Source organism: Palaemon carinicauda, chromosome 22 (genome assembly GCF_036898095.1).
Source record: "Palaemon carinicauda isolate YSFRI2023 chromosome 22, ASM3689809v2, whole genome shotgun sequence".
In the NCBI taxonomy this organism is placed as follows: domain Eukaryota; kingdom Metazoa; phylum Arthropoda; class Malacostraca; order Decapoda; family Palaemonidae; genus Palaemon; species Palaemon carinicauda.
In genome coordinates, this window is record NC_090746.1 from 21,767,495 (window position 1) to 21,787,945 (window position 20,451).

At 36.9% G+C, this 20,451-nt stretch overlaps 1 protein-coding gene across 2 annotated transcripts in view; it reads right to left on the minus strand.

Annotated features, from left to right (window-relative positions):
* The window catches only part of RtcB (RtcB RNA ligase), a 266,421-nt gene that overhangs the window by 78,466 nt on the left and 167,504 nt on the right, over positions 1–20,451 (minus strand). Inside the window, exons 1-2 of one of the 2 annotated variants that reach the window (XM_068346063.1) lie at positions 14,677–14,803; positions 6,040–6,166 (exon numbers count right to left, since the gene is read on the minus strand). In XM_068346063.1, the coding sequence (XP_068202164.1) occupies positions 6,040–6,166; positions 14,677–14,802 (253 nt within the window). In that variant the 5' untranslated portion in view covers position 14,803. Of the gene's footprint in view, positions 1–6,039; positions 6,167–14,676; positions 14,804–20,451 lie in introns of those variants that run through there. The other variant, XM_068346064.1, reaches the window with a different exon arrangement.

The window sequence follows — 20,451 nt, forward strand, 5'->3', positions numbered from 1 at the left end:
GATGAAGAAACCAAAATCGGGTTTCTTAAAGTGTCAATTAAATACGAAACAAAAAAATTATACCGTTTATACATCCATTTCAATCATAGCTTAAAATACGGTATCCGATTTCGTCAGCAAACCACAATTTTTTAGGAAACATCATTTTATTCTAGAAAATTGCTACTCATTAATTAGTTAATTGCGCTTTAAGAAAACTTGTGCATTTGTTTTTTAATTTCGGGAGTGTTTTAAAAATCAAGTATTGCTGACTTCTTTTTGTTTTACTTCTGGCTGTGATCAGATCAGCTGATGTCCAGTTGCCGCTCTTGGGAGCATACGAATACAGTAACAAAGTATTGTTTATACCATTTCTTAACTTATTCAAACCATCTATACAGTTAGTTAATATTACATAAGCACCAATGTATTTTAATCTATCATATTTTTTGTTTAGTATTATTAAAACTCTCTCTCTCTCTCTCTCTCTCTCTCTCTCTCTCTAGGCTACCTTTCGCTACCTCTCATTTTTTACCTCTATCTCTCTAACAAATGAAATCTTTGTGGCTGCACAAAGTATTAATTATATTAAAAATCCATCATGATTCAATTTTCCTTACTTTCTCCAAACTTGCACCATCTCTGTCACATTGAACGTTATAGCGGTAACTTATTGTTCGATGACTTTAAAACCCGGCCTAGTACTTTCTTCTTCTTTTACTTTTTTTTCTGATGGTTCCATAATTGAGGTGGGTACAAGTTGACTTATAACTGAAGTTAGGAAAAGTATTTTGGATATGAAATGGACAATTATCTTTCGTAACAGTTTAAAATTATCGTAAATTATCATTCTGTCATTAGCGGCAGTTTGTTATTGTTGATTACACGCAAAAAGAAAAAAAAAGTTTTCCTGCTTTGCTACGTATGTAGGAATTTATATAGATACGGTAAATAATATTTGTAATAACATATTTACTAAAAGCTTTTAATATCATTATTTTTCACTTTGATCATGCGTGTTTAATGCCTTCGTTTGTTTATTATGATCGAAGATGGAGCGTACAGTAAACGAATGGAAGGTTTCCGTTTCACGCGGCGTCATAAAAAAAAACATTATATAAATGGCATTCATTTAATTTATTTGGAAGTTCTAAGAAAAATTAAGTAGAACATTGGTAATAACAAAATCAACATATAATCAATACTTGGTAAGATTGCTGTCGATGCAAAAACTAACCTATACACAGATGTGTAAATGCGTCTATTTCTTCGTTATGATCACAGATAAACGTAAACAAAACATTGGTAGTCGTTTTTTATTGTGGTTTTTGGCGTGTTTAGGAAACGCATAATATAAAAGCGCCTTTATTTTGATAATTCTGAATTTTCAATGATTCAACAAAAGCTAGTCTATAGAGTGATGGTTTTCTATTCACCAGTTGTTTTATAAAATAGATACGACAAACATTAAAATTTGTCTGTATTTTGGGTCGTGTTATAACGGGAAATATACGGTGTTTACACCCATCCTGGTTGTAATTTTAACCTTTTTCAAGTTATTAGAACTTTAAAATATATTAAATGTTTGATTTATCCACAAGAACAATTTCATATTATAAAAAAATATAGTATAGTACATCAAAAGTATTGGAAATGGGAAGTAAACACGTTTGAATAGACAAGCTGCTGGTTGCCATGGCCCCAATGGAATTATTTCTGTTTGTCGTGCATTTCGAAATATACGATTTTCCATTTATACGAGGTCATTGATCGACCAAATTCTCGCATAATTCGGGACCCTACTGTGTGTGTGTGTGTGTGTGTGTATATATATATATATATATATACTGTACATAAATACATGCACACACACACATATATACATATATATATATATATATATATATATATATATATATATATATATATATATATATATATATATATATATATATATACTGTATATATATATATATATATATATATATATATATATATATATATATAAATATATATACATATATATATATATAAATATATATATATAAATATATATATATATATATATATATATATATATACATATATATATATATATATACACATATATACATATATACATTATACATATATATATAGCACGCTGCCTGACCCCGGGGTCGCCTCGGGGCACGTACCACACTGCCAGAGGTTGACCCCGTAGAAAACGGGAAGAGGGAGATAAACTATACAAAAAGCTGGTCGGTTAGGTAGAGTTAACCAGTAACTCCTAAGAAGGTAGTTCTAGGTAAGTAACCGTGTTGGAACAAATATATATATATATATATATATATATATATATATATATATATATATATATATATATATATATATATATATATATATATGAGAACGAAGTGTCTGGACAACATCTTTCAATTTATTGGTGCCGACGTTTCGGGACTCGTCCCATTATCAAGGCTAAGATAGACATATATAAAATTATAAGCAAAAAATCAGTAAAAGATAGTTCAAATTAAGATAAAAAAGCTTTAAAATTAAAGTTGTAAAAACTGGAGATAAAATTAAGAGAAAAAGTATCTTAAAAATTAAATATACAAAAATTAAAATTGTCTGCAGAGACCAACCTGTCTGGACTAGAGTAGAGAACTGAGTGACTATCTGAAGGACAGCATTCAGAAGAAAATTCTAAATTTGCCGGCTTAAGAGAGTAAGGAAGGCTGGCTCAAGAATTGAAGAGACAGTGAAAGATGGAAATGGAAGGTTGTTAAAAGGAGAGGCGGCAAGGAAAAAGTGGGCGGAATATTTTGAAAGTTTACTGAATGTAGAGGATAATAGGGAGGCAGATATAATTGCTGTTGCAGGTGTTGAGGTGCCGGTGATGGGAGATGAGAATGAGAGAGAGATTACGATAGAGGAAGTGAGGAGAGCACTAGATGAAACGAGAGTAGGAAAAGCATCTGGTATGGATGGTGTGAGAGCTGAGATATTGAAGGAAGGGGGTGTGACTGTACTTGAATGGTTGGCGAGATTGTTTAATATATTTTGTGTTGTCAATGGTACCAGTAGATTGGGTTTGTGCATGCATTGTACCACTATATAAGGGTAAGGGAGATGTGCATGAGTGTTGTAATTCAAGAGGTACTAGTTTGTTGAGTGTAGTTGGAAAAGTGTAAGGTAGAGTAATGATTAATAGGATCAAGGATAAAACAGAGAATGCAATCTTAGAAGTACAGGGTGGTTTTAAAAGAGGTAGGGGTTGTATGAATCAGATTTTTACAGTTAAGCAGATATGCGAGAAATATTTAGCAAAAGGTAAGGAGGTGTATGTTGCGTTTATGGATCTGGAGAAAGCGTATGATAGAGTTGACAGGGAAGCAATGTGGAATGTGATGAGGTTATATGGAGTTGGTGGAAGGTTGTTGCAAGCAGTGAAAAGTTTCTACAAAGGCAGTAAAGCATGTGTTAGAATAGGAAATGAAGTGAGTGACTGGTTTCCGGTGAGAGTGGGGCTGAGACAGGGATGTGTGATGTCGCCGTGGTTGTTTAACTTGTATGTTGATGGAGTGGTGAGAGAGGTGAATGTTCGAGTGCTTGGACGAGGATTAAAACTGGTAGACGAGAATGACCATGAATGGGAGGTAAATCAGTTGTTGTTTGCGGATGATACTGTACTGGTTGCAGACACAGAAGAGAAGCTTGACCGACTAGTGACAGAATTTGGAATTGTGTGTGAGAGAAGGAAGTTGAGAGTTAATGTGGGTAAGAGTAAGGTTATGAGATGTACGAGAAGGGAAGGTGGTGCATGGTTGAATGTCATGTTAAATGGAGTTACTTGAGGAGGTGGATCAGTTTAAGTACTTTGGGTCTGTTGTTGCAGCAAATGGTGGAGTGGAAGAAGATGTACGTCAGAGAGTGAATGAAGGTTGCAAAGTGTTGGGGAAAGTTAAGGGAGTAGTAAAAAATAGAGGGTTGGGCATGAATGTTAAGAGAGTTCTATATGAGAAAGTGATTATACCAACTGTGATGTATGGATCGGAGTTGTGGGGAATGAAAGTGATAGAGAGACAGAAATTGAATGTGTTTGAGATGAAGTGTCCAAGGAGTATGGCTGGTTTATCTCGAGTAGATAGGGTTAGGAATGAAGTGGTGAGGGTGAGAACGGGTGTAAGAAATGAGTTAGCAGCTAGAGTGGATATGAATGTGTTGAGGTGGTTTGGCCATGTTGAGAGAATGGAAAATGGCTGTCTGCTAAAGAAGGTGATGAATGCAAGAGTTGATGGGAGAAGTACAAGAGGAAGGCCAAGGTTTGGGTGGATGGATGGAGTGAAGAAAGCTTTGGGTGATAGGAGGATAGATGTGAGAGAGGCAAGAGAGCGTGCTAGAAATAGGAATGAATGGCGAGCGATTGTGACGCAGTTCCGGTAGGCCACGCTGCTTCCTCCGGTGCCTTAGACGACTGCAGAGGTAGCAGCAGTAGGGGATTCAGCATTATGAAGCTTCATCTGTGGTGGATAATGGGGGAGGGTGGGCTGTGGCACCCTAGCAGTACCAGCTGAACTCGGTTAAGTCCCTTGTCAGGCTGGGAGGAACGTAGAGAGTAGAGGTCCCCTTTTTGTTTTGTTTCATTTGTTGATGTCGGCTAACCCCCAAAATTGGGGGAAGTGCCTTGGTATATGTATGTGATTACTTGTTTGTTTATTTCCTTATTTCTTTTCTTCACTGGACTATTTTTCCCTCTTGAAGCCCTTAGGCCTATAGCATCCTGCTTTTCCAAAAGAGTTGTAGCTTAGCTAGTAATAATAACAATAATTATAATAATAATTATTTACCAATACTGTATTACTTAGAATTACGACAATGATTTCACCCCTTCCCTAATACTCTCCCAGTATCAACCTATCTAAACAAAGCAGGTTTGGTAGTAAAGAAAACAAAATAAAGATCACTGGAACAAAATTATCATTTTGAATAAAAAAATACCCTCCTATCTTAATAAATATTGTTTCCAACTTCTATCTATTAAAAACCTTTTGGAAATACTGTAGTAGTTTTAAGCAAACTATTTTGTTTAACCTCTAGACTGTTTGAACAACAAATCCCCAAAATAGAAAAATTATGCATTATCATGGATTTTTTTCTCCCTGTGCAGCAAAACCTTATCAATCCCTAAATAAAAAGGATTCAATATATAGTAATAAGAAATTCACAAAAAACCACAACACATTTACAAACTTATTTGCTATTTTTATCCATGCTATAAATTTGGTTATTTTTTATTAAATCATTTTCATATACTGTAACTTGAATGGATATTGCTTAGTTCCAAGGAATTTACCGATGAGCCTCTCTGTGTGACCATCTCCTTTGTCAACAACTTCCACAAAGAAGCGCTCAGTGGAAAGCAGAGGGAAGGAGAGAGGTTGGTAGAGGAGGAAAAACAAGAGCTAAATCTCCCTTCTTCCCCATGTCAAATGGGAAACAATTGACACTAGCACTCCACAAGGTTCATACTCAGGAGTACGTCAGACATAAGCGGCAAACGACAATCGACAATCATAATCAGGCACAAAGGAAAAAGCAAACACTCAGCCTGAATGAGTTATTCCCTCTTGAGAAGGGAAATTCAAAAGCAAGCTGAGTAATGTTCCAGGAGAAGTTTATCGTCCTCCTGATCAGAAGAGTGACCTCATCAGGCAGGAAACTAAGTACAGTGACACACTTCACAAGGTAAAAAACTGTGAGGCAAAAGGTATGTATCCAAGAAGAAAAAAATTTCACTTTACCACATGCTTATGCTTACCTTCCTTACACTTCTGCTCCTGCTATACAAAAGTCCTCAAAAAACATAAAATAAATACAAATACTTATCACAAACCAAGAAATAAAAAAGATCTAACAGTTGGGGAGCAGCAATGAGACCATCAGTACTTTTAGGGTCCAAAAACAAAATTGACCTACTAAAAAGTCAGGCAGGTGAGTAGCATCACCCACCTACCTACCTCTAACTACCACACTCTACTGGTTAACTATTTAATGGCCGATGCATCTTTGATCTACCTTCTCTTAATGACCAGTCCATTCCCATCTCCAATGCCTCTTCAAGATCTCTGGCTGTCATTGGAATAATTCCCTTGGATCCTACACCTACTGGGATGTGATCAAACATAGCCTGGGCCAACTGTTCCTGTAATAGATTAAAAAGACAATATCATTCTACAAGATAGAACACTACCAATTGGGAATGAAGAATACAGTAATACCATGGTACTGTATACCCATTCATCAATTTACAACTTCTAAAACTTAAAAAAATTTTCTTTATAGTTAAAATATTAATGAAAAATAAATTAATATTTATACATTATATATATATATATATATATATATATATATATATATATATATATATATATCTATGTAAGTATGTATGTGTATGTGTACGTATATGTACATGTACACGTACATGTACATGTATATGTGTGATATATATATATATATATATATATATATACAGTAGGGTCCCGAATTATGCGAGAATTTGGTCGATCAATGACCTCGTATAAATGGAAAATCGCATATTTCGAAACACACAACTAACAGAAATAATTACATTTGGCCCATGGCAACCAGCAACTTGCCTATTCAAACGTGTTTACCGCCCATTTCAAATACTTTCTATATACTATACTATATCATTTTATACTATCAAATTGTTTTTGTAAATAAATCAAACATTTATTATACTTTAAAGTTCTAATAACTTGATAAAAAGGTTAAAGTTACAACCAGGATGTGTGTAAACACCGTATATTTCTCGTTATAACAGGACCCAAAATACAGACAAATTTTAATGTTTGTCATATCTATTGTATAAGACAACTGGTGAATAGCAAAACCATCACTGTATAGAGTAGCTTTTGTTGTATCATTGAAAATCGTAAATTATCAAAATAAAGGATATTTGATATCACGAGTTTCCTAAACACGCCAAAAAGCACAATGAAAAATGACGACCATTGTTTTGTTTACGTTTATCTCTGATCATAACGAAGAAACGAACGCATTTACACATCTTTGTATAGGTTAGTTTTATATGATGATTTTGTTATTACCAATGTTGTTCTACTTAATTTTTTTTAGAACTTCGAAATAAATGAAAAAACTTTTTCCTTTATGACGCCGCCTGAAACGGAAACCTTCCATTTGTTTACTGTACGCTCCATCTTCGATCATAATAAACAAACGAACGCATTAACCCTTTCGCTGCGGATATTCAAATAGGATGTTGCACAGCTCTGTGCACATTTTCACTAAAAATTCAAAATGCTCAAAATTTAATGAAACTAACTTTTTTGTGTTCTATAACCTTTCTGTCTTTAGGATTTAACAATATTTTCACCTGAGTTTATCTCTTTTTGCCTTAAATTCTTCGATAAATAGGTAAAAATTAAGAAAAATCTCAAAAATTCCTTTCCAAAGATGATTTTATCAATTCCACTAATAATCCTTCACCCAATTTATCATTGACTCATACATTTATTCTCCACATTAGTAATGCTTTTTGTACACTTTATGGGTATATATGTCTCAAAACATGGAATGATACAAAGAGGGGGCTTTTCAACAATTTGATCACAAAAATAAGTTGTTTGCTTTCCTATACATTCGCCTTTACCTTTCGTCAAGCAATTCTTTGGCAAGATAGAACATATAATACATTGGGGTTTGGGGTTTTTGTCAACATATTGAGCTGGAAAATGGCTTTCAGTTAGTTTAGATTCTATTGCATTAGAAAATGTACCCTTTCCTTGAGTTTTGCTCCGCTTATACCCTTCTATCGTAGTGTTAATAATTTTTCCCTGAATTTTTTTTTTTTTATTCAACTTAGCAGTGGGATTCTGAATGTTATATGTTTGAGTCTACTAATACGGCTTCAATGATAAAATGCCAAATTGGTTGGTACCATTTCTGACTTTCTTTTGTAAGCATATGTTGAGCATAGCTGATCAAAATTATCAACTTCCCTCATATACTTATTGTATTCCACATAAACACATGGCTTGTCTATTTCTCTCACTTTTCTTATGAAGTTTCACTTTATATGTAACTACTGTTTCTTTTAAAGATACTTGGCGAGAAGTAGAGGCCATATCACACATATAAAAGAAAAGAAATAAAAATAATTCTTCAACCCAGAGGTAAAGGGAAAAATTAAAAGGACAAAGTCAGCTAACTAATGAAAGCAGAGCAATATCGAATGTTTTGCTAAAAGTATAATAATACCATAATTTACAATTATATATGAAATTTATGATACTGTGAAACAAGCATTTATAAACAAATTATATCTTTATTAACAACTTTTATCACTAAATTATGCTGTTAAAAAATAAAGGGACCGATAGGCAACTAATAGACTGAACGTCAGCTGTCGAATGTAAACAAAGCTTCGGATCTAAAACACGAAACTTCTTTTCCTGTGAATGTGTTTGTTATTTGACTATTATTTATTTAATTGAGTTAATTTCTATGTTGATTTCTGAAAACACCATTATCTGTCACATTTTGAACATCCAATACTATGAAATACATTTTTATTTGTGTAGTTGTCATGGCAACTGTTGAGCTCTAATGTAAACAAACTTTTACTTACGCTAAACGAACCTTGGAAAGCATGATATTACGATAACTCCATGAATAATATTGATTTATATCGAAAAAACATGCATATATATCATAATTTCATGTTGACACTACGTAAAAATAACAAAATCATAGAGTAAATGGGAGAAGAAAGACGAGAGCTTCAGAGGGTGGGTAGTTCATAAAATCGGCAACAGATGGCAGCATGAAGAGGCCAGATAAATAGTCAACAAAAGGCGCTAAGCTTAAAATTTCTTAGGCGGTGTGGAGTAAAGTCGTTCTCCGCAGTGAAAGGTTATGAATCTGAGTAAACTAAAGTCGTTCTCCGCAGTGAAAGGGTTAAACACACATGATCAAAGTGATAACTATTGATATTAAAAGCATTTAGTAAACATTGTTATTACAAATATTTTACTTACCGTATCCATATAAATTCCTAAAATTGTAGCAAAGCAGGAAAACTTTTTTCATACGTTTATCAACAATAGCAAAGAGCCGCTATTAACAGTATGGTAATTTACGATAATTCTAAACTGTTACGAAAGATAATTGTCCTTTCCATATCCAAAATACTTTTCTTAGCTGCAGTTATAAGTCAACTTGTACCCACCTCAATTATGGAACCATTTGGAAAAAAAGGTAAAAGAAGAAGAAAGTCCCAGGCCGGTTTTTAAAGTCATCGAACAATTAGGTTACCGCTAGAACGTTCGATATGATAGAGAAGGTGCGAGATTGGAGAAGTAAGGAAAATTGAATCATGCTTGATTTTTAATAAAACTGAATTTTGTGAAACAACAAAGATTTCCTTTGTTAGATAGATAGAGAGAGGTAAGAAATGAGGGAGGTAGTGAAAGGTATCCTAGAGAGAGAGAGAGAGAGAGAGAGAGAGAGAGAGAGAGAGAGAGAGAGAGAGAGAGAGAGAGAGAGAGAGAGAGAGAGAGAGAGAGAATGATGGTTTTAAATGTAATAAACAATAAATATGATAAGTTATAAGACATTGGTACTTATGTAATATTAACTGTATAGATGGTTTGAATAAGTTAAGAAATGGTATAAACAATGCTTTGTTATTGTATTCGTACGCTCATATTCTTGAGAGCGAGAGCTAGACATCAGCTGATCTGATCACAGCCAAAAGTTAAACAAAAATAAGTCGGCAATACACGATTTATAAAACATTTCCGAAATTTAAAACAAAAGTACAGGGTTTTCTTAAAGCACAATTAACTATTTAAATAGTAGCAATTTTCTAGAATAAAGTGAAGTTTCCTAAAAATAGTGGTTTGCTGACGAAATCGGATGTCATATTTTCAAGCTACGATTGAAATGGATTTATACTCGGTATAATTTTTTGTTTTATATTTAATTGACGCTCTTTAATAAAACGTATTTTGGGTTCTTCATCCACAGTATATGTAAGTATTGTATAACACCGGAGAGAGAGAGAGAGAATCAGCTGTTGTAATTGAATGCCATGTTTTTGTTTCTTGTACCACTTGAAAAGAGGAAATGATCACCGCAACTAATAATAGTCATGTAAATTTCATTCTTAAACTCAGGTTGTAATATGTGAACTAAGATTTTTATTTTTTACACACATACAGAGAGAGAGAGAGAGAGAGAGAGAGAAGATTTGAGTCTCTCTCTCTCTCTCTCTCTCTCTCTCTTGGAGAGAGGTTTTATAATTACACCTTGTACTATACAAAACAAATCATTGTAAAGCAAATCTATACTGTTTAGACGATGACAAAATATTGCCAACTTGTTACCGAAATTTACGCTATTCACTGCCGATAAACGAACCCAGCCTACGTGTGAAAACCTTGAATACCCACAGGGAAAACTAAAGCTTTTATATATTCTATACTAAATAAAAATAATGCTTGAATATACCTTCATTAACAATACCATTAAAATTATCAAAAGGTTTAGAGAAAGATAAAGATTGCCGAGAATGTAACCACAATTCTGTTTACATTTTGTCAGCTGGATTCGCATGGTTAAAAGTTGATTTTATTGTTAAAATGGAATTTTATCCTTTAAGAGGCTATTTATCATCAAATTATGGTAATAAAACGTAAGATAAATATCGTTTGGTAACATTTATTATCAAGCACTGTATTTAGGGGTACCAATATACCTAAAAAGACAATAGATTTGATATATTTTGTAGTGCTTGACTTGCAGACTTTGAACAGCTTTGCAGAAACAATTTTTTTTTTTTAAACTACCGACCATATAAATGGGGAATCGCATAATTCGAACACGCATAATTTGGGACCCTACTGTATATATATATATATATATATATAGTGAACCCTCGTTTATCGCAGTAGATAGGTTTCCAGACCCGGCCGCGATAGGTGAAAATCCGCGACAGTAGTGACACCATATTTACCTATTTATTTAACATGTATATTCAGACTTTTAAAACCTTCCCTTGTACGTAGTACTGTTAACAAACTACCCTTTAATGTACAGAACACTTAATGCATGTACTAACGTACCCTAAACTAAAACAGGCACAAATATTAAGGGCGACTTTATATCATGCGTTTCCTCAAACACGCCAATAAGCACGATAAAAAATGGCAACCAATGTTTTGTTTACGTTTATCTCTGATTATAATGAAGAAACAAACGCATTTACACATCTGTGTAAAGGTTAGTTTCTGCATCGATTATATTGATTATTCAGTACTGTATGTTGATTTGGTTATTACTAATGTTTTACTTAATTTTTCTTAGGACTTCCAAATGAAATGTTTTTCTTTATGACGCCGCCTGAAACGACGGCGTCATAAAGTACGCTCAGTAACAAACTAAGGAATTTAACGCGCATGATGAAAGTGATAAATAATGATATTACAGTAAAAGCTTTAATAAAATATGTTTTACAAATATTATTTACCGTATCTATATAAAATCATACATACAAAGCAGGAAAACAATCTACGAGAGAGAGAGAGAGAGAGAGAGAGAGAGAGAGAGGAGAGAGTTGTGTTTTACATACGTAAATGTAAAATTTTAAACAAAAAAAAATAGCCCCATTTCATATAAAATAGATTTAAAATATTTTACTTTATCATATTACAGTAGTCTGTATAATACTGTAAAGTTCAGTACAGTATGTTGTGTTAAAGTCGTGGCGATGAATTCTCACGAAACAAAAACACGCCATTTGAGTAGTAACAGCTGATTCTCTCTCTCTCTCTCTCTCTCTCTCTCTCTCTCTCTTCGTGTTATACAATACTTACATTTAGATGAAGAAACTAAAATTAGTTTTCTTAGTGTCAATTAAATAAGAAACGAAATAATTAGGCCGAGTCTACATCCATTTCAATCATAGCTAAAAATACGGCATCCGATTTCATCAGCAAACCACTATTTTTTGGGAAATATCATTTTATTCTAGAAAATTGCCACTCTTTAAATAGTTAATTGCACATTAAGAAAGCGTGTACTTTTGTTTTTAAATTTCGGGTTGTTTTAAAAATCGAGTATTGTTGACTTTTTTTTTTTTTTACTTTTGGCTGTGATTAGATCAGCTGTCATCTAGCTGCCGCTCTTGAGTGTGTACGAATACACTAACAAAGTATCATTTATACCATTTCTTAACTTATTCAAACCGTCTACAGTATACAGTTGATATTACATAAGCACCAATGTGTTATAACCTATCTCTCTCTCTCTCTCTCTCTCTCTGGGCTACTTTTCACTACCTCCCATTCCTTACCTCTCTCTATCTCTCTAACAAATGATATCTTTGTTGCTCCTCAAAGTTTCATTTATATTGAAAATCAATCACGATTCAATTTTCCTTACTTTCTCCAATCTCGCACCATCGGTCACATCGCGGTATTTTTGATATTTCTGGAAAATCCGCGATATATGTATATGCATGGGTTATGAAAAAAATCCGCGAAGTGGTGAATCTCGCTACTTCGCGGTTCGACCATCGCGGATTCGCGATGGTCGAACCGCGAAGTAGCGAGGGCTCACTGTATATATATATATATATATATATATATATATATATATATATATATATATATACAGTGAGCCCTCGCTACTTCGCGGTTCGACCATCGCGGATTCACCACTTCGCGGATTTTTTTCATAACCCATGCATATACATATATCGCGGATTTTCGGAAATTTCGAAAATACCGCGATGTGACCGATGGTGCGAGATTGGTGAAAATAAGGAAAATTTAATCATGATTGATTTTCAATATAAATGAAACTTTGAGGAGCAACAAAGATATCATTTGTTAGAGAGATAGAGAGGGGTAAGTAATGGGAGGTAGTGAAAAGTAGCCCACAGAGAGAGAGAGAGAGAGGTAGGTAGAGAGAGAGAGAGAGAGAGAGAGAGAGGTAGAGAGAGAGATAGGTAGAGAGAGAGAGAGAGAGAGAGAGAGAGAGAGAGAGGTAGAGAGAGAGAGATGTAGAGAGAGAGAGAGAGGTAGAGAGAGAGAGAGATAGAGGGGGGTTTAAATGTAATAAACAAAAAAATTTGATAGGTTATAACACATTGGTGCTTATGTAATATCAACTGTATACTGTAGACGGTTTGAATAAGTTAAGAAATGGTAATAAACGATACTTTGTTAGTGTATTCGTACACTCTCAAGAGCGGCAGCTACAGTAGATGTCAGCTGATCTAATCACAGCCAAAAGTAAAACAAACAGAAGTCAACAATACTCGATTTTTAAAACACACCCGAAATTTAAAAACAAAAGTACAAGCTTTCTTAATGTGCAATTAACTATTTAAAGAGTAGCAATTTTCTAGAATAAAATGATGTTTCCCAAAAAATAGTGGTTTGCTGATGAAATCGGATGCCGTATTTTTAGCTATGATTGAAATGGATGTAGACTCGGCATAATTTTTTCGTTTCGTATTTAATTGACACTAAGAAAACTAATTTTAGTTTCTTCATCTAAATGTAAGTTTTGTATAACACGAAGAGAGAGAGAGAGAGAGAGAGAGAGAGAGAGAGAGAGAGAGAGAGAGAGAGAGAGAGAGAGATAGAGAATGAATCTGCTGTTGTAATCAAATGGCGTGTTTTTGTTTCGTGAGAATTTCATCGCCACGACTATAACAACAACATACTGTACTGAACTTTACAGTATTATACAGACTACTGTAATATGATAAAGTAAACTATTTGTAATCTTTTGTATATGAAATGGGGCTATTTTTTTTTTTGTTTAAAATTTACATTTACGTATGTAAAACAACTCTCTCTCTCTCTCTCTCTCTCTCTCTCTCTCTCTCTCTCTCTCTCTCTCTCTCTCTCTCTCGTAAATTGTTTTCCTGCTTTGCTACGTATGTATGATTTTATATAGATACGGTAAATAATATTTGTTATAACATATTTTATAAAAGCTTTTACTGTAATATCATTATTTATCACTTTCATCATGCGCGTTAAATACCTTGGTAATAACAAAATCAACATACTGTACTGAATAATCAATATACAGTAATCGATGCAAAAACTAACCTATACACAGATGTGTAAATGCATTTGTTTCTTCATTATGATCAGAGATAAACGTAAACATAACATTGGTTGCCATTTTTTATCGTGCTTTTTGGCGTGTTTAGGAAACGCATGATATAAAATCGCCTTTAATATTTGTGCCTGTTTTAGTTTAGGGTACTGTAGTATATGCATTAAGTGTTCTGTACATTAAAGGGTAGTTTGTTAACAGTACTATGAACAAGGGAAGGTTTTAAAAGTCTGAATATACATGTTAAATAAATAGGTAAATATGGTGTCACTTCGCGGATTTTCACCTATCGCGGTCGGGTCTGGAACCTATCTACTGCGATAAACGAGGGTTCACTGTATATATATATATATATATATATATATATATATATATATATATATATATATATATATATGCTTAAATTTATTTTACTGTGAATGAAAATTTTCATGGTATGGTACTACAAAAGTAATTTTTAATGTTTTAAAAGTAAAAAGTTTTAGTTACTTATGGCTAACCAGTGATTGAAAAAATTCAATAAAAACATACCTTTACAGGAGTTACATCTGCTTCCATAAGATTTGTACGAAGTAATCTGACTCCACAATTAATGTCAAAACCAACACCACCAGGGGAAACTACAGCCTTTGGATCATCCATATCGAAAGCAGCCATATTTCCTGAGAAAACATAAATAACATCTCAATTAAATAAATCATCTGGAAATGCAATATTTTAAATTCCAAACTTGTAATGATCTTTCATTTTCATTTCTTTAGAGGGAGCCTTATTGTAATAAATCCTTCCACATCATCTTCATCATTATGTTTTTAAGATGACATTCGGAGGTAATTTGTATTTTTCCTAATGATACAAACCTTAGCTATTTATAGGGGTATTACTTTTGGCGAAGCTGAAAGGACGAGCCATTAAAATTTAGTGAAGGTTAACTACCCATCCTGCTGGTTAACGGGGGGAGGGGGGGGGGGGGGGGGGAGCTTGCTACCCCTCCCATTCACACACCCGTGATTGAACTCACTTTGCCTTGAGATAGGACTTCAAGAGACAGGGTTAGCGAGCAAGCTGCGTGTGATGAGAAACTAGCAATGTGACAGTCAAGGTAAAGGTTATTCTGAGACTTGCGGGGAATAACCGAGGAGATTGAGATATTCCCAATACCACCTTGCCAAGGTATGGGGACACAACAGTATTGGGACGATACTAGGATACGCAATGGAGCAATGGTTTACCGGCAGAGGTTTGAGGTCACCTTGTGCAGAGGAGCCAGGATGCTGATTTCCCCAAGAGAGGGGAGGATGAAGAAAGGAAAAGAGCCAGACTTTCCCTTTCATTCACTCAGACTAAATCCCAGGTAATTAATGTCCTCAACCTTCTGCTACTTGTCCAATAAGGAGCTTGAGGTACTAAATCAGCTGTTGTGCATCCACCACATGATCAATAGAAAAAGTATCGAGGTTCCTGTGTGTCATGCCTTGCAGGTAGTGGGCAGTGAACATAGTTTGGTATTACCACAAGCCCACTTGCAATACCTGCGTCACAGAATAGTTCTTCTTGAAGGCCAGAGACGTAGCTACGCTCCTGACATCGTGGGCTCTGGAACAACGTGCTGGAGGAGGATTACGGTTCTGAGCAAGGTCAATGACCCAGCGAAATCATAAGGAAATTGTGTTTTCCATGATCCTCCTCTTGTTTCTGCCCGTGATGACGATCAGTGAGGGCGCTCTGGCCCGAGCTGCTGCTGATCTCTTGAGCTAGCGCCTCAAACATCTTACTGGGCATAATAACAGATGATTGAGTCGACAGTTACAGAGCATAGACTCGTTATCTGGAAGGAGTCGAACCTAGGATCCGAAACCTTGATTCTGAGTTTTGGCATAAGCTCAGGGATGAAGCTGAAGCTTATCTCTACCTATCCTCTTCAATGGGCAACGTCAAACAAAAGACAATGAAGTTTGCTAACTCGTTTGGCTGAGGCCAAGGCGAGCAAGAACACCGTCTTCCAGGTTAGAAGGCAAACTGTTGACTGTCGTAATGGTTCCTACAGGGATCCTTCTACGGACCAAAGAACTCGAACCACGTGCCATGGGGGAGGTCTCACATCTGACTGAGGACAGGTAAGTTTATAACTTCGTATGAGGATGGAAGTTCTAAAGATGAAGAAACGCCCATTCCTTTCAGCTGGGCTCCACAATGCACTAGAAGAGATGGAAGACCCCGGCCTACATGGCTGAGGACTATGAAGCACAAAGTAGGAGATGAAGAATGGAGAAGTATTGAATTAAAAGCCCAAGATAGAGACGACTGGCGAAATCTAACCAAGGCCCTCTGCGTCAATAGGCGTAGGAGGAGATGATGATGATGATAACACATTAATGCTTATATAATACTGTATTAACTACAGTATATAAATGTTTTGCATAAGTTAAGAAATATAAACAATACTGTTATTCATAAGTGTGAATATTCTAATCTGATCACAGCCTAAAGTGAAACAAAAAGATGTCAGTAATACTTTATTAAAATGTTATTTTTATAATAAAATAAATTTTTGAATATACTTACCCGGTGATTATAATAGCTGCAACTCTGTTGCTCAACAGAAAACTCTAAGGTAAAATTCGCCAGCGATCGCTACACAGGTTGCGGGTGTGCCCAACAGCGCCATCTGTCGTCCAGATACCCAGTACTCAATGTAAACAAAGAACTCAATTTTCTCCTCGTCCCACTGCGTCTCTATTGGGGAGGAAGGGAGGGTCCTTTAATTTATAATCACCGGGTAAGTATATTCAAAAATTTATTTTATTATAAAAATAACATTTTTCAATATTTAACTTAGCCGGTGATTATAATAGCTGATTCACACCAAGGGGGGTGGGTAGAGACCAGCAAAATATGTTTACATTATTATGAGCTAAGAATTTTTATTTCATTTTAGAAGTTATCAAAATAACAAAAATAAAATAAATAGGTACCTAGTAAGGAAGTCGACTTGAACAATTACTCTGCCTTTTTAAGTACGTCTTCCTTACGGAGCCTCGCGATCCTCTTAGGATGCTGATCGACCCCTAGGATCTGAAGTATCAAGGGTTGCAACCCATACAACAGGACCTCATCAAAACCCTTAATCTAGGCGCTTCTCAAGAAATGACTTTGACCACCCGCCAAATCAACCAGGATGCGAAAGGCTTCTTAGCCTTCCGGACAACCCAAAAACAACAATAAAAACATTTCAAGAGAAAGATTAAAAAGGTTATGGAATTAGGGAATTGTAGTGGTTGAGCCCTCACCCACTACTGCACTCGCTGCTACGAATGGTCCCAGTGTGTAGCAGTTCTTGTAAAGAGACTGGACATCTTTCAAGTAAAATGACGCGAACACTGACTTGCTTCTCCAATAGGTTGCGTCCATTATACTTTGCAGAGATATATTTTGCTTAAAGGCCACGGAAGTTGTTACAGCTCTAACTTCGTGCGTCTTCACCTTAAGCAAAGTTCGGTCTTCCTCACTCAGATGTGAATGAGCTTCTCGTATTAACAATCTGATAAAGTCTGACCAAGCATTCTTTGACAAAGGCAAGGATGGTTTCCTAACTGAACACCATAAAGCTTCAGATTGGCCTTGTAAAGGTTTAGTACGCTTTAAATAGAACTTAAGAGCTCTAACAGGGCATAAGACTCTTTCTAGTTCATTGCCTACGATCTCCGATAAGCTGGGGATATCGAAAGATTTAGGCCAAGGCCGAGAAGGCAGCTCATTTTTGGCTAGAAAACCAAGTTGTAGTGAACAAGTGGCTTTTTCTGATGAAAATCCTATGTTCTTGCTGAAGGCATGAATCTCACTGACTCTTTTAGCCGAGGCTAAGCATACCAGGAAAAGTGTCTTAAGAGTGAGATCTTTCAGGGAGGCTGATTGTAACGGCTCCAACCTGTCTGATATGAAGAATCTTAGTACCCCGTCTAAACTCCATCCAGGGGTAGCCAAACGACGCTCCTTGGTGGTCTCAAAAGACTTAAGGAGGTCTTGCAGATCTTTATGTTTGGAAAGATCTAAGCCTCTATGCCGGAAGACCGATGCCAACATGCTTCTGTAGCCCTTGATAGTGGGAGCTGAAAGGGATCGTCCTTTTCTCAGGTATAAGAGAAAAACAGCTATTTGAGCTACAGAGGTACTGGTCGAGGATACAGAAACTGACTTGCACCAGTCTCGGAAGACTTCCCACTTCGATTGGTAGACTCTAATGGAAGAAGCTCTCCTTGCTCTAGCAATCGCACTAGCTGCTTCCTTCGAAAAGCCTCTAGCTCTCGAGAGTCTTTCGATAGTCTGAAGGCAGTCAGACGAAGAGCGTGGAGGCTTTGGAGTACCTTCTTTACGTGTGGCTGACGTAGAAGGTCTACCCTTAGAGGAAGACTACTGGGAACGTCTTCTAACCATCGAAGTATCTCGGTGAACCATTCTCTCGCGGGCCAGAGGGAAGCAACTAACGTCAACCTTGTCCCTTCGTGAGAGGCGAAATTCTGCAGTACCTTGTTGACAATCTTGAACGGTGGGAATGCGTAGAGATCCAGATGTGACCAATCTAGGAGGAAAGCATCTATATGTATTGCTGCTGGGTCCGGACTGGAGAGCAATAGATTGGAAGCCTCTTGGTCAGCGAGGTTGCAAAGAGATCTATGGATGGTTTTACCCCAAGTGGCCCAAAGTCTCTTGCACACATCCTTGTGGAGGGTCCATTCGGTTGGAATTACTTGCCCTTTCCGACTGAGACAATCTGCTATGACGTTCAAGTCGCCTTGGATGAACCTCATTACTAGGGAGATGTCTTGACCTTTTGACCAGATGAGCAGGTCCCTTGTGATCTCGTACAACGTCAGTGAGTGGGTACCTCCTTGTTTGGAGATGTACGCCAAGGCCGTGGTGATGTCCGAGTTAACTTCCACCACTTTGCCTCGAAGGAGAGACTTGAAGCTTTTCAAGGCCAGATGTACTGCCAACAGCTCCTTGCAGTTGATATGCATGCTCCTCTGACTCGAGTTCCACAGTCCTGAGCATTCCCGACCGTCTAGTGTCGCGCCCCAGCCCACGTCCGATGCGTCCGAGAAGAGAACGTGGTTGGGAGTCTGAACAGCCAGGGGAAGACCCTCTCTTAGGTTGATATTGTCCTTCCACCAAGTCAGACAAGACTTTATCTTTTCGGAAACCGGGATCGAGACCGCTTCTAGCGTCTTGTCCTTTTTCCAGTGAAAAGCTAGATGGTATTGAAGAGGACGGAGGTGTAGTCTTCCTAGTGACACAAATTGTTCCACGGATGACAGCGTCCCTACCAGACTCATCCACAGCCTGACTGAGCAGCGTTCCTTCTTCAGCATCTTCTGGATGGATAGCAGGGCTTGATCTATTCTGGGGGCTGATCGTCTTGTTGTTCAGCAACGTCCTCATCAGAGGGTTCCTCATCCGAAAACTGATGAGGAAACGGCAACGGAGTGGGCAACGTCTGGCTCGCTGAGTCCGGTCGCACTGGTGGAAGCGTGACGGAGCCGGAAGCAATATCATGGAACTGCTGCACAGTCTGTGAACTGTCAACAACCATGGGTGCGCGAGGAAGCACAGCGTCAACCCGAGACTGTCTAGACCGTCTGGGTTGTGCAGTCAACACCCTACCGGGTTGCTGAGGTTGACGCACTGCGTCAAAACAAGTCACCTCTGCTGTTTGTTGAACGTCCTGAACGTCAACAACCACCTCCGAGCGTCGCTTAACGTCAACGTGCGGGTGGCAACCCACACTGGGTCGCATCGGTGGAGGAACCACCTCAACTGGCAGACGCGAGTAGGTGACCTCAGCGTCAACAGGGCGCACAACCGACCGGTTGGAAGGTTGTTGGCCAGAAGGTTCGGTAGCAACCTTCTCCGCATTAAAGTCCTCTATCAAGGACGCAAGCTTGGACTGCATGTCTTGCAGCAAAGCCCATTTAGGGTCTACGGGAGCAGGTGTGGCAACAGACGGGGTTAGCGACTGAGGCGGTACCGTTTACCATCCCTGAAAGCCTTGTTATGCGTGACATAATTGTACAGCAAAACTTCAAAGGCTCGAAAACAGCTGTGAAGTTGACCTGTAAACAACTTGGAGCGTCTCCTGGCCAGGCGCCAGGGAGAGTCTACGAGAATTGAGAAGTCTATCTGGGCAGAGGCATGAACTCCCAAGCCGAGAACTTCTCTCGTGTCATATCAGACTCTCGCTCTAAAACCAGTTTAAAAGAAGGGAAAGTAAAGGCTGTATCCCCCAAACTCCTCCTGGTGAAAAACCAG